The 12,680-nt window shown below is 42.8% G+C and overlaps 1 protein-coding gene across 1 annotated transcript in view; it reads left to right on the forward strand.

Moving 5' to 3' along the window:
* Window positions 1-12,680, forward strand: part of LOC139688289 (uncharacterized) — a 427,391-nt gene that overhangs the window by 389,885 nt on the left and 24,826 nt on the right. Inside the window, exon 4 of the mRNA XM_071585771.1 lies at window positions 3,762-3,895. Within this exon, the coding sequence (XP_071441872.1) occupies window positions 3,762-3,895 (134 nt within the window). The remainder of the gene's footprint in view (window positions 1-3,761; window positions 3,896-12,680) is intronic.

Raw genomic sequence — 12,680 nt, forward strand, 5'->3', positions numbered from 1 at the left:
TTCCTTGCCCTACCTTTCCTTTCTTTAAGGTTAATGCTAATGTTATTTTCTATTCCTTATTCTGACTTCGTGTTCCATCTTCTTAAATCCGAGGATTTCATTCGCACTGAACAATGGTCAGAATCCTTTTTGTGTGTCCTGTGCATTGAAAACTGATCTTGCTCTTTCTAAATATGTGCCTAAGTATGATATACTTACCTTGTTTATATATCTCAGTTTCCGCGGGCATTTCTCACGTTAGTCTACGTATTCCTTGAAGAGCTTAAACTTAGTGGAAGTTATGATTAAATGATGGTTCTCAAAATATGCTATCACCTTCTTCCCTCGGTTATTCCTTTTTCCTTTAACATAGTGCACTTCCTCACTCCCTTCTCCCTCTGCCGCGTTCCAATCCTAAATCACAAGTTTTCCCTCCGGGGTCTTCAAGATAATGTCCTTCATCTCCGTGCATCTTGTCATATCATTTTCCCTTTTATCTATTTTCAGCGTGTAATCCTGGATAATGACCAAGTTTATTCCTAAAACTTTAACTTCCACTGATAATTTTTCATCTCTCTTTCCTCTATATTTACAACCCTGCTTTTTAAATCCGTATAAATATTGCTCCAGTAAACTGCGCCATTCTCTCATCTCAACTAGAACAGCCCTTAAGTATCTATAATTCCTATATCCAGATCTCTTCGCTTTCTATTTTCTAACTTAACTGCCCTCAGCACAGTTATAACGTTCGAAGTCCCTCTTGTAATTGGTTCAAACCTCTTCTGTGTTTTCTTATCTGCTGCTGTGTTGATTCCGCCATTTTCTGGTGCGACACAGAGCTCAGTGGGTTGGGTCCCGTAGTTGCAAGGACGCTTTCCGTAATTTACGTTCATCGCAAAGTCGTGGGGTTAATAATTGAGTTGGTGTCTTGGTCCCTTCCTCAATAGTATGCTAATGCCATCACTGAAATGGCCGCCTCACTGGGGTCAGACGCCTTTGCATCCGCCTCACTGAGGAAGAGACGTCGTGCGGTCTACCTTTCCTCTGGCTCCTAACCTTCGATCTATGTGGCATGGGGGACACTATCAAGATCAATAATCATTGCTCCCGCCAGATCAGCTCTAGGGTTCATAAGCCCTTCCATCTCTTTGATTTATAATTGGGAAGGGATGTTTCAAAACTAAAGTATGATTCTGCGTAATAAAAAATGGTTGTTCTTTGTTTAGCATTAGCATTGCATTGAAAAAGCATTAGAAAATTGCATTGAATTATATATTATTCTTTGGGTTTCGCGATGATTTGGTGGCTATCGTACTTGCTTCCCACTCAGAGGACCTGGGTTCGAATCCCGGCCGTGGCAGATATTTTTCAGTGCACCGATTCCCCGATCCCTACTTGAGGTGCCTTTGGGAGGGCACTTCGAGTGAGGAAGCCGTCCGTCGGATGGGACGTTCAGTTGGCGTCTTTCATCAATAACAGAAGGGTAATGCCGACGACCCTTCATCCTTTCCTATCCATCCTAGATGGCGCAATTGACCTCAGCTGCCGGTCACCTCCCCTAAAAAAACTACTACTATTCGTACTATAGTATAATTATTGGAAGTAATGTACTAGAGAATGGCAGATTTTTAATGGACCCAGGTAAGGAAATCTAACATAATTCTCAATCCTGATCCCCTTGGCACAAAATATCCTTAAAATCCTTACTGTATATTATATTCACTTAATCTTAAGCTCTAAATGATTTCCACTTCCCTTAATTCCACCAAAAATGCCTAATTATCCCCTCCGTCCACCTTGTATCTCCATGAAGAGACTCACTCCATGGTCTCTATCCCACCCCAAAATAAAGATGACTTCCTACCCATCTATATTTCCATCATTCTCTCACCTCTGGCCCTCTTCGCCCCCCCTTCGCTAATCGCCTCTCCGTACCCCCGAGTTGTACTTGGACACTCTCTTCTTCGAATTTCTCCCAGCAATGCTCCCTCTATCTCCCCCTGATCCTCCCCTCACTTCCCTCTTGCCAACATTTCTTCTTAATCTTACCTTTCTGTTAATTTAAATTACAGTACTTATTTTACGACTCGAGTTTCATGGTCAGTAAATAGATATATGGGGCATGATGATATTTATGGTAATTATAATTTATGATAGTCAGTGAAATTATTTTTCATGCTATCTTTATAGCCTTATTTGGAAAAAAATTGGCTTTTTTGCCTTTGACCAAAAATAAAAAAATACCACTTTTATAGACTGTTAGCGCTATTTATTAACTAGATCTAATTAATTGAAGAGATACTCCTTTAACACCATAATGTCGGACAGAGACGGGAAAACCACCATTTACGGCATGATATTTGATATTACAAAAGGTAGAATATTTGAAGTTTACATCAATATTAAATTAAGATAAGCAGACGAGGAATTCCATTGCATGGGTGTGTATTTCATCCACTCGTCCAATCAAAAATAAGACCTTGCTTGCTTTGACAGTCGCGATTTACGAGATCCATTTCGAGATTAGCGCTGGATGAAAATGCCTGATACGCCATGCGGGCTGCTGCTCCGAATATCTTGGGATCCGCGATTCCCGAATTGATTAAAAATCTGAAGTGATGCCTGGATCCTTTCCTCTAAATTGTACAGTATATGTTCCATTCCACAGGAACCGGGTGAAGATTTATTCTACGGCGTGATGATTTAAGCGAGCCGTGATTTCCTAACAAGTTGATGTCATTTCTTCAAATAGCTTCGCTCTTTTTTTTCTCGTGCGTACGGTATCCGCTAAAAATTCACGTTTTCGTAGCGAGACATGTTGCGTTCGGATAGGCGAACCGGGGTTTTCCTGACTGGGCTTCATTCCCGCACCTACGGAGATATTAAACGGCCCTGCACGTGAAAAACGAATGTGTGGGCCTCAAGGAGAGAGAGCTAAGAGAGAAATTGGAGTGAACGGAGTGAAAAGGTGCGGGGGGAGAGTGAGGGGGGGGGCACGCTGTAGGAGGTGCTCATTATTCTGCCGTCTGCACCCGAAATGCGATTAACGTGCGACGGTGGCCCTTAATGCGGTCTAGTTGACTCCCATAGGACACTTGTATGAATCTTGCTCTACGGGAAAGGAGTATGAGTTGCGAAAAAGAAAAGTATGAAGCCTTAAACAGGGAGGATATGTTTTATTCGCGCTTTGTATGCGCATTTAAAACCGTTACTTGAGATCTTTTTGATATTCTGAGCGCTAAAAAGGCTGCTGACTGAATGTCAAATTTGTTGGTAACTGCCTCTCATTTGACGTATAAATGGGTAGTCAGGCATGTATGCTCTTGAAAATTAATGACCAGAAAACGAATATTACCTAAGGGTTCTCAATATTCCTGGCTAATGCGTTGTATACGGTGTATAATATTGAGTGTGTACATGAAAAAGGTCATACTTTTTTAAAGTTCATGGTGAAACTAAACTTTAACGTTGCTATCTTAAATAGTATGTTTCGTTTTACCCCATCGTGTTGTGAAATTTATTTATTTGGGACAGGAAGAGTAGGAGTCCATTTTAACGACTCCCTAAACTCCAGATTCTGTAAATGTGATTCTGTTCTTATGTTTGATAACAACGCATTACTTTGAGCCTTTTCGTCGAAATATTCTTTGACCTTCACGCTTTTTCCCGCACCCCTCCATTGCTGGAATGGACTGTTGAGTGCTGAGGGCTTCTCCCCTCCCCATTCTGCATTGCCGTTTCAAGGTCTAATTCCGTCTCTCCTCCCGTGTTGGTGCTTTCAGATTTTCCCGATGGTGAGCCGATCATCTCTGCGGAGAGATCCTCGTATGCAGTCGGTGAGATGGTGCGCGCCAATTGCACGGCGCAACGATCCCACCCACCTGCGAATCTCACGTGGTCAGTCAACGGAAGACAGGTGAGTAATATGCACCCGCGTCGGACGTCCAATTCATTCGCCGGGAACAGAGTCACGCAATGCAGTATGCACTCGAGAGAGCAATGCCAACTGAACTGCCTCGAAAATCATCATTTAGATCATAGCAAAGGACCATAGCAATCTATTTTTAGTAATTATTATCATTTTGCAATAATGTCAAAGTACGAAAAAATCATTCAACTTAACGGGAAGGCCAATGATTTTTACACTTGGAAATCGTTGCACTCAAACGCCGATCCCGTTGGCGGCGGGGTAACGTCCTAGTCTGCGATTCCATGGGTAGCGGGTTCGATTCCCGCCTGGGTGAGCAAGCTAGGTGGAGAACCCGAGCCCAAGGGTCGCGGGATCTCCACCTAGGGCTTGGGTGTTTGTAAATGTGTCCATTATTATCGTTGTTAATAGTTCGATGTAAAGCCCAAAATGTACTGTTTTCGAACTAATACTGAATAAATACATAAACAAATAAAATAAATTAGCGGATTACTCTGTTAAACTGTTTTACCGTCGCCACATCTCCCGCTGTTTTATTTTTAATTTGGTCAATTATTTTGTATTATTAATTTTTAAGATAATTTTGCAATCAAATTTAATGCGATTTGTTTTAGTTTACACTATTTGCGGGGATTGATTTTTGGCAAGCCAAATAATAATGATATATGAATAAGGCAGTCGCTCCCGATGCCTTGCTTTTCGCCCTGTTGGCTGGAGGGCACGTGATGTCGCCTGGAATGAGCACTTTTCTTTTGATGGAATGGCCAGGATATGCATCTGCTTAAGTTCGCTCACGTTTTTTCGATGCCTGATCTCCTCATTCATCTCCCTCCCATTCATGTACACTTCAGGCGGATTTGAAAGCTTAATAGCAGTGAAGATATGCATGGACTGGGCTACGGGAAAGATCTAACACTTAGTTGCCGGAAATCCTGGCTCATGATGGCAAAAGAATAATTCCACAAGATCTTAAATATGGTTACCATCTTCATATTTCATGTCTCCAAAAGTATAAGATAGCATATCTGTTGAGACGAGGGTCTTCTTTTTTTCTAAGGAAAATACTTCATACCCTCAATAATGAAAAATTTACAATTTTACACGTAACAATAATAACAGCATCAACATAATTGGTGGCGACTTTAACCTCCCTGGTATAGATTGGGACAACAATATCGTTAAATCTGGGACCCGCGATCGCGAATCTTGCAATTCCATGATAAAATTGGTTCAAAGAAACTCCCTCCACCAAGCAGTACGCATGCCCACCCGTGGAAAGAACATATTGGACCTATTTCTTACAAACACGCCTGAACGTATTATTAGTGTATCAACTGATGAGGGCTTTTGAGGGAACATAAAGCAGTTAATATCCACTTGGACATTGTTAAACCAAAGATTGTTAAAAGATTGTTAAACCAAAAAGAAAAAAATTATAATTACCATAAAGCAGACTTTGAAACTTTTGCCAATCAATTAAACTCTTCAATACCCGAGTTCAAAACCCGCTTAAGTCATGCCAACGAGGAAGGAACTTGGACAGAATTTGTCAATATTATGCAAAAAGGCATCATAGATTTCATCCCTATAAAAAATGTTAAAGCAAATCGCGACCCCAGGTGGTACAATAAAGACGTTAGAAAAGCCCTTCGAAAGCAGAGAATGCTACACTCTAGGGTAAAGAGGGCAGGCGTGAACACATCATCTCCTGAGAAGGAACAACTATGGGACACATATAGATCATCTAAAATTGAAAACATAACACAATTGCGTATCGCCTTACTGTACTTTAAACGCAAAGTACTTTGCGAGCACTTGGACTTAGCTTAGCACTTAAGCTTTCTGGTCATATGTTAGGGAAGTAAATGGGAGTAAACAAACCGTGGCTTGCTTAAAGGATTGTAGCAATATAATTCATACAGACAGTGAGGGTAAAGCTAACATCCTAAATTCATTCTTCCAAAGCGTTTTCACGAACGATGTTGGCACCGCATATCTCCAAGAAACAATATATACTCAACTCATGGAAAAAATAACAGTTTAACAACAAGGAATTCTAAAATTGCTTAATGAGATTAAACCCAACAAATTCCCGGGTCCCGAAAATATACCAGCTTGGGTGATAAAACATTTAGCTCCAAACATTGCCCCGTACCTTGAGTTTATATTTAACAAATCCCTCACAGAGTGCAAAGTACCTAAGATTTGGAAAACCGCGCAAATAACGCCTATTTTCAAAAGTGGTGACAGGGACGATCCCAGTAATTACAGACCTATATCTCTCACTTCTATCTGTTGCAAAATCTTAGAGCACATAATTGTCATTTCAATAATGGAACACCTTGATAACATTAACTTTTTAAGTAACAAACAACACGGATTCAGGAAAACCCGCTCCTGCGAAACCCAATTAGGATAATTTACGCATGATTAACTTTTATCGGGTGAGAGAGGTAGGCAAGTGGATGCGATCTTTTTAGATTTTCAAAAGGCATTTGATAATGTTCCCGATGGTGAACTCATTCATAAATTAAAGGTCGTGGGTATAAACAAGTGCGCCATAAATTGGGTTAAAGATATTCTTTCAGAGCGGGAACAGAGGGTAGTCCTTGATGGCGCTAGTTCCGACAGCGTTCGAGTCACGTCGGGGGTACCTCAGGGAAGTGTAATCGGGCCGTTGCTCTTCTTGATTTTTGTTAATGATTTGAACCGCGAAGTGAAAAGTAAAATTAGGATGTTCGCGGATGACACGGTGATCTATCGGGAGATATCTGGGGATGAGGATCGTTTTATTCTAGGACAGGATTTAGATTGCATTGCTAAATGGTGTCCTTACTGGGGATTGACACTAAATTACAATAAATGTTCAGTGGTAAATTTCTTTGAAATATCAACGGGATTTACTTACAAATTAGCTGGAGTTGACCTAGCAGTAGTTGATAAGGTAAAATACCTAGGTGTCACATTCACAAAAGACTTAACTTGGGGGACTCACATACGTAAAGCCTGCGGTCAAGCATATAAAAAATTGGGATTTATTAGACACATCGTCGGCGGAAGTGACTAGAAGGTCAAGGAACGTTGTTACCACGCTCTTGTAAGGCCTCATTTAGAATACGCATGCAGCGTGTGGGATCCAAGTGAAACAGGCCTCATTCGGGAAATTGGGAAGGTTCAACGCCGGGCAGCCCGTTTTGTAAAAAAATCTTACGATAAAACGCAAAGTGTCACCGAAATGCTCATGGATTTGGGGTGGGAATCATTGGCTGAGAGACGATTCAATGCAAGATTGAAATTATTAAATAAATTAAGATCCGCATGTTTCACCACCGCGGTCTCGCAAATTGTTCATACTCCTACATACATTGGTCGCTTGGATCATGCATTAAAAATTCGGGAAATAGATGCCAGAACTAGCCGCCTCAAGGACTCCTTCTTCCCACGAACAATACGGGATAGCAACTGCAGGGTTATAGATAGCAAAGATACCACTTGCCACCCTCAGCGTCTAAAAAATAATTAGTTCTATTTAAATGCATGCTCTTCCTCTAACCTTGTTTGTTTTGTTACAATAACCCATTCTTTCCGAATGACCTCATTAGCGTTTTGTTCTTCTGTTTTTAAGTCTCCCTTTCAATCCCCCGTCCTTCTCCGCTTGGGTGAATTCCTGCTACCTGCAACGTTGGGTCGCATTCCCTGTCTTTTAAAGTCTCCTCGGGGGGAGAATGTTTTGTGGTGCATGTTCATGTGGTAGTGGTGTTTCACATTCCTGCTTGTTGTGTCCTATATATGTGTGTATGTTTATATATATATATACCATATGTGTGTATGTATATATATATATGTGTATATATATATATATATATATATATATATATATATATATATATATATATATATATATATATATATATATATATATATATGATGTCGTGGACGTAACACGGAAGTGTGGAATATTAATTTTGACAGCAACAAACAGGAAAGAAGCACATTAATAGATCACTCACACGTTATTTCTTGATCATTTCGACGGAAGTCTGCTACGTCTTCATTGGAAGATATAGAAGTAATGACTGCTGGAATAGTAGAAGCGAAAGGTACGAGAGAAAGGGAAGGGGAAGGGAAGAACGGGAGGCGGAGGAGGGGTGAGAGGAATGGTTGGGGAGAGGAATGGGAGAGGAGAGGCTAGACGGGAGCGGAGATAGAGGAGGGAGAGGGAAGAAGTGGAATTGATACAATATCTGAAAAGAAAACAATCTGCTCACCACAACTGTTGCAACATCGGAGACCAATGTTTCAACTTACAAAGTCGTGATCAAGACCCTGCTAGTCGAAACAAAGGCCACGCACAACAAAACTCATGCGGAAAAACAAAGTACTCGCCTCTCCTATATGCATCGCCTCCATAAATTGACAATTCTGGCCAATCTTATTAGTGAACGACATTGAGGCCCGGATGCTGATAGGCTATACAGAGCCAAATGAATGCCATGTCAAGAGTTTTTAATTCTATAAGGTTATCGGATGTGGGAAGGGACGCTAGGACGGGGACATTGTAGCACTGGTTGAAGGGAGTTTTATGATGGGAAGCATGTTTAGGGATGGGGAGACCCGCGGATGGGGAGGAGGGATTGCACGAGGCGCGGTGGTTATTAGTCCTAAGGTTCAGGGGTGTGGAACATTGGCCTATGTGAAAGGCCGGGCAGAGTTTACAGGTAAGAAGATGAACAACATTCTTGGAAGTGCAGTAGGAAAGAGGGAAGGGTGGGAGAGAGTTAAATGTTGGGATGGGGTGGGCTGGAGTCGTGAAAATAGGGCAGGTTTTACATCTTCCTCGATGACATGGAGTGGGTATGGCCCTGGGGGTGTGAGGGGATTTCGAGAGCGGCTTGGTGGATTTGAGGATATCTGCTAGGTTGGTTGGACGTTTGAAGGTGACAGAGGGGCATTTGGGAAGAGGGTTGGAGGAAGTTTTGTGATTTTTAAGGATAGGGAACAGGTCTTTGAGGATGAATTTGAGGGACAGAATGCTGGGAAGTAGGTAGTACAGATTGAGAGAGGCTTGGAATCTGTAGTCGAGGCAGGCTTGGGGGTGTAGGTTATGTTTGAGTATTTTTTTATGGAGGAGAGAATCAGGGTATCCTCGTTGGAGAAGGGAGTGGTGAAGTTTGTTGAGGTTTGTTAAGGGATTCGGTATGGTTGCAAATACGGTGACCGCGGATAGAGAGGGAGTAAGGGAGGGAGCGCTTGGTATGGGAGGGGTGGCAACTGCTATATTGAAGATATATCTGCTTATTAGTAGGTTTAGTGTGAACAGAGGTCAGGAATTTGTTATTTCTGAGGGAAATATTGATATCGAGGAAGGTGATCTGAGAGGATGAAATGGTCGAGGTGAAAGACAGAGATGAGGAATCATTGAGTTGGGAGATGAAGGAATTGAGGGAATCTATGCTATGTGGCCAGAGTTGAAAGATATCATCAATGCATCGGAGCCACAGGATGGGTAGGAGAAATATAAAAAACGAACACAGGAGAGGTGGGGAAGGCGAAATCATCGGCCCGACAGGTCAAAAGATCCGGTGTTCAAGTTGCGGTCAAGAAAATATTTTTGCACTTGTGATCTGCTCTGTTTCGCATTCCCCACCAGCGTGTGTACGTCCTTAATGTGTTCCTATTCCTTTTCCTTATAGCTATTTACATGTGAATTGTATTTATTCGAAGATGAACGCTCATCGGTGACGACGCACTGGTGTGAAAACTTTGATTTGAACAAAGCACAGAGGAAAGGCCTTCACCGATCTAGTTGACTTTTCAAAGGCACGGAAGTCACCGGTGTGTATATTAATATTTAAGTTGAGGCTAACTCATTTCATGCACGAATATTTTATCCAATTTTGAATTATACCCGATTCCAAGAGTTTTCGCTTACAATGGTTCAAGCCTTTAGAATTGCAAAGGATACGGGGTTCGTACAATAAGTATCATAATTGGCTCGCTGTAGCCTCAACGGAGCGGTGGATGGGGGTCCGACCGGTCGACTCGGTAGAGGGGTCCTCCACCACTCAGGCGCACTTAAGTTCAGTCGCCTCCGGGCATGCGTTGAGACCGGAGGTGGATTTTTGTGTCGTGTGATTGTTTTTGGTGTCGCCGCGCCAGCATTTGGCGCACCGTCGAGCAACGCTACGCTGTGAAGTTTTGCGTTAAACTCGGGAAATCCGCGTCGGAGACCCTTGAACTCATTAAACAGGCTAATGTGGATGATGCTTCAAGCCGCATATACTTATATTTCTTTGAGGAAGAATCTCGGTTCTTGCGAATTCATAGAATTCGCTGATACCCGCATTTTTTCCAAGGTCGTTCAAGATAACGGATCAAGCCATCCTTCTCGTCTCTGATTTTTTCACCGTTGACGATTTCAAAAATGGTGGCCATTCCGCGGGTCAACAGGTACCGTACTCCATTCAAATCCGGCGGCGGGAAGCAGTTAACTCAGTCATTTTATTTGTATTGACAACATTGCTAAAAAGAAACGGCAACGAGGCTTAGTTGTTGAACTGAAACATTCTTTGGATCATTTAGATAATTTACAAAATCGCGATGGCCGCAATTCGAAGAAAAAAAACGGACCACCTAGGAAAGTTCGGGCGAGGCTCATTGAGAGTCGATTCGATCAATCTTCCGTTGTCGACAGCCACAGGGGCGGCTGGACTCGTGGGCCCTGGCGCGAGCTTGCGTGCCCGTATGCTTGTTTGTGCGTAACGGGGAGAGGTTCTCCGTTGCCCCATCTGCATCGAAATGAGCTTGCTAGGGGATGCAGTTATGCTCTCTCGGGAGCAGAGTGGCGGCGCGCACTCGAAACGGCGGCGGGAACGCCGGCGATGGGTGGGCGGGGGCGGGAGGGGCACGAGCCTTTGGCCATCATTGGATTGCTCTCGGCGGAGGGTTCCGCGCGCGGCGCTCCGACGGCGAACCGATAATAAAGAAAAGAGTGGAAAAAATGAGGGAAAAATGGCGGATTGGGAGGGAGGGAAACACCTCTCATCCACCGACATCTTCGACATGGATTCCGAGGTAAAGGAAAGGCCTAATAAACTCGAATATTCGAAATTCCGTGTAGTATGGCGTCCATAGTTGGAACTACCCCGTTTCCATTCCACACCACTCACTCTCCCTCTCGCCCTTTCCCGCCCTTTTCCCCCTTTCGTCTGCCAGTCCTCCTCCCCCACACACATCATCCTCGCCGGGAACATCCCTCGCTTCAGGTACAGAGAGATATTGCTGTGGCTGTATTCGTCGGGAAATTGGATGCAAAACGGTCGAGGCGGCATTAAATCAAATTTTCATTTTCTTTATTGGAGGTGCGGTATTCTTTAAATAGCGTTCTGAGAGAGGCAAGTGGAATTTAACTGCAAACTCGGCAAGGTATGCAGGTCGCAATTTTAACATTTTTCTATACTACCTAAGGTATGCGGGAAATTTTGGTTTTAGGAAGACCAGTTTTTAGCTAAGAACAGTTTTTTTTTCGTTTTAAACAGATGCTTGAGGGGACGAGGGTTTTTTTGCTGATTACTCGCAGTTTTTACAATATATTAAATGTATTAATATATTGTAAAATATATTAATTTACAATTAATTAATTGTATTAATATACAATATATTAATAATCGGAGTCGACCGAGTGTTTTTTTAGTGATGAGTATCAATTTTTCCTTTGTTACGGGAAACAAAGAGGTATTATTTAAAGCTAAACGTATTATTTAAATTAAAACGTTTTCATATGTAATTCCACCCTCACATAGACGAATGTAAATTATTTACTTCCGCGTATAAACGAATCACTGCTCACTTTTAAAACATTTTTCCTTCAATCTAGTCATTAATTGAAAAAAATAAAACTTAAAAATAAATTTATGATGGCGATATACTGGGGCGATACATTTTGGAGGTTGAGTCAAGAAGAAGTGGCGTATTCATGGCGTGGAGAAGAATTGGGAAAGTTTCTATGGAGGAGTAATACACTCTTGTTGATGTACTGAATTAAGTATAAATGTTTACGGTGGAGAATTAATCGCGCAATATCAAATTACTTTGGAGGATCTGAGAAGTTCTTTTGGAGCTGGGAGTCGCAATAAACCTGTCTGGCATATTTCTAACTTCTGCAAGACGGACTCAAACTCTTGCGCCTCGAGCAACAAAAAGAAATATGTGAGATCATTATGATTCTTTTCTTCCTCCCCCAACTCGCATTCAACATTATTATTATGATCTCAAGCAATAGATTTTGATCACAAGAACGTCCTCGCACTCGCTAAATAACACAATTCGAAAGAGACACTGCGCCCCAACCGGAAAGCCGCCTTCCACCTCAGGGCTCGGCTTTGGCTCCGGGGCAGAAATGCACCCGACAAGATAGAGAGCCGCCGCCCCTCGACCCGCGGGGCGAATGCCTAAATTGGAAGCCGTTCGTTCTTTGAGTGGGAAGGAAAGCGCGGCAGCAATTTAGGCGGAAGGAAGACGGGGGACCACGCACCGGGCGGGGTTAACGGGAATCGAGTTGTTTATTTCCCTTCGCCCGCAGGGCCTTAGGGCGTCGTCCCGTCTCATCTCTTCAGCGTCGTCCTACACTCTCTCAGCCTCCACCGCAGCCTCCTCTGCAGCCAGCCAGCTCGCCATCTATCTTTCCCTCCCCCCCTGCATCCCTCCACGCACTGCATACTCTCGCTTCCAAACCGAGCTCCTTACCGCAAAATTCCATCATTTCGAGGGACCC

The sequence above is a fragment of the Hetaerina americana genome, unplaced genomic scaffold (genome assembly GCF_022747635.1).
Source record: "Hetaerina americana unplaced genomic scaffold, ioHetAmer1.1.p SCAF_2, whole genome shotgun sequence".
Taxonomy (NCBI): Eukaryota; Metazoa; Arthropoda; class Insecta; order Odonata; family Calopterygidae; genus Hetaerina; species Hetaerina americana.